The sequence below is a fragment of the Lathyrus oleraceus genome, chromosome 5, assembly GCF_024323335.1.
Source record: "Lathyrus oleraceus cultivar Zhongwan6 chromosome 5, CAAS_Psat_ZW6_1.0, whole genome shotgun sequence".
Taxonomy (NCBI): Eukaryota; Viridiplantae; Streptophyta; class Magnoliopsida; order Fabales; family Fabaceae; genus Lathyrus; species Lathyrus oleraceus.
Genome location: NC_066583.1, coordinates 479,308,949 through 479,311,441, shown reverse-complemented (window position 1 = coordinate 479,311,441; position 2,493 = coordinate 479,308,949). Strand labels below are relative to the sequence as shown.

The following is a 2,493-nucleotide window of genomic DNA, read 5'->3' as shown; positions in this document are numbered from 1 at the left end:
ATTCAAAGCCACGTGAGACCAAATTTTATTGCCGTTTTTTCTCCTAAAATTTTGTATGTTGTTTTTATTTGTTTATATATTTTAAGAGCTTTCACAAAGTTATTTGCTCCACAAGTATAAGTATAGTCTGAAGAGGTAAGTGCTCTATTTTTCACACAATAGTAATACTATTATTCAAGTAAATATTTCATGATATCTAAATGATATAGTATTTTACAAATTTAAATATGAAAGCAATGTGTCATTTATATAACTACAATATGTTCTAATGACAATTTCAGGAAATCATTTCAAGAATAGAATGCATTCAAAGGCATTAACCAATCATGACTTTAACAGCATCACATTAATCTCAGGTATCTTTACTATTTTAAATCTATTTTAATTTATGTTATTTTTTATTTGAAAGAATTCATTTTAGATGTTTATTTTGTTGGAAAATTGATTTTAGATACTCGAGAAATACGTTCAAAGAATATATTTGATGTGATCAAGATGGATTCTGTCAAAAAACGACAATGTTTTGTAACTTTGAGAAGGTTAATGATAAATTCATATGGTAAAGATTTCCAAAATACAATGGATTCAAAGACATCCACTAATGACGATTCTAAAGGTATCTTTAATGTTTTAATTTTGTCTCAATTGATAATAATTTTTTATTTAAATATAAATGATTTTTAAAAGAATGAATTGAGATGTAAGAAAATTTAACCGAAATAATTGTTTAAAAAAATATAAAGTTTTCTCTTCTTTTTTTTTAAATATAAAGCTTTCTTTGGAATTTTTATGCATCTACAATATAAAAATATTAGTTTAGTCATACAATAATCTAAAATCTCAAAAATCATGGAATCCAATAATGTGAAATGACCGTAAAAAAAAATATAAAATCATTTTTTAAAGTAAAATAATATTTATTATATAAAAAAATCGTTAAAAATATCTTAATAAATTTAGTGATAGAAATTCAACATTGTAAATTTAAGACAATTGTAATACGACAATTAGAGATATTTTTCATTAATGATAATTTTCTGTTTTCATAATTGTTTTGTTAGAATGAATGTAATTTCTTTTTCTTTTTATCTTTCTAAAATATGTTTTTTATTTGGTTAAAATATTGTATCTTTTCAAATTGAAGTCTTACATAATAATTTATTCTTATTAATATAATTTATAATATTTTAAAATGAATACTTTTTATCTATCTTAAAGGGCCTGAGTTCAAAAAAAGCAGCATTGAAAATAGTCTTTTTAAAATTTAAACTTATTTAACAAAAATCATTATATATTTTAAAATAATATTTAAAATGTAAATTTTGGAAGAATTAAAGTTTAATAGTATGTTAAATTTTCATCAAAAATTTAATTTTCCTACCCAAGAACACTTATAAAATGAAATTCTACCTATTTTATAATTTTAGTTATTAGAAAAAGCCAAATATATGTGATTAACATGTAATAAGTTCTAACTTATGCTGTAATTTTGAAAATAATCTACAAACAGGTCAACCATTGATGAATTTTGAGACTGTGAAGTTGAAGTTAGAGAAGGGTTTATACCTTACAATAGATCAATTTGCGAGTGATGTAAGGATCATATTTTACAATGCCACTATATTGCACCAAGTGAATGAAAGAACTCAAAGAATAGCAATGAAGCTCAGTCATCTTTTTGAGATGAAGTGGAAGTCTTTGGAGGAAAAATGGGAAGCTGAGAAACAAATGAAAATTGAAGAAAAATCAAAGCAAGAGCCAAAGAAAAATGTCACAAAATCACATGAATTTGGAAATGGAGAAAGAAATAAAAGAAAATTTGATTGTGATGATATTAAAGAGAATAATTGTTCAAAGTCCATGCATGAAACAACCTTTTATTCAAAATTATCAACTAAAAAGGTTAAGAAGGAACATCTTGTGGATACCATATTGGTTTCACAAAGAAATTTGTCTTGTTACAATAATATTAGCATGGAAAGGAAGAAACAAAGGAAAAATGCTCAAGTGATGATACAAAATATGAAGAGAACAGTTTTTATTAATGAAAGTTTGTACTATTTTAAAGAGTTAGAAAGATTATGTGGTCATTCATTGCAAAATTGCAACAAGGTAAATTCATTGAAGAAATTTGTGGGATTGACTCTAAAGGATGAGTTTATGGGAGTGACAGATTTGAATGAAGAAAAGTTTTTTAATAGAGATTGGGAGGAAGGAGAAATTATTTTTCTCAATTAAACAATTATTATATTTCTTATCTTTTTTAGTATCTTAAGAATGAACTATTAGGTGGGTTGTTTTTCCTACTGAGATTGGGACCAAGTGTTTAATATTTTGATGTTGATTGTTGCATCAAATGAACAATGTCTGTCAAATATGTGTGATGGTGTAAAATAAAATAATACGGGTGACTTCTTCGTAAAGAGAGTTTATACACTTTCACAATATTTATTAGGTGAAAGTATCTAACACCCCGTATAATATACATTTATA

The 2,493-nt window shown here is 24.5% G+C and overlaps 1 protein-coding gene across 1 annotated transcript; it reads left to right on the top strand.

Moving 5' to 3' along the window:
* Positions 1-268: 268 nt before the first annotated feature.
* LOC127081432 (uncharacterized) lies at positions 269-2,238 on the top strand. The gene is made up of 3 exons (XM_051021683.1): positions 269-356; positions 452-616; positions 1,511-2,238. Exons 1-3 carry the CDS (start codon positions 269-271, stop codon positions 2,236-2,238), a joined length of 981 nt encoding a protein of 326 aa, XP_050877640.1.
* Positions 2,239-2,493: the final 255 nt, after the last annotated feature.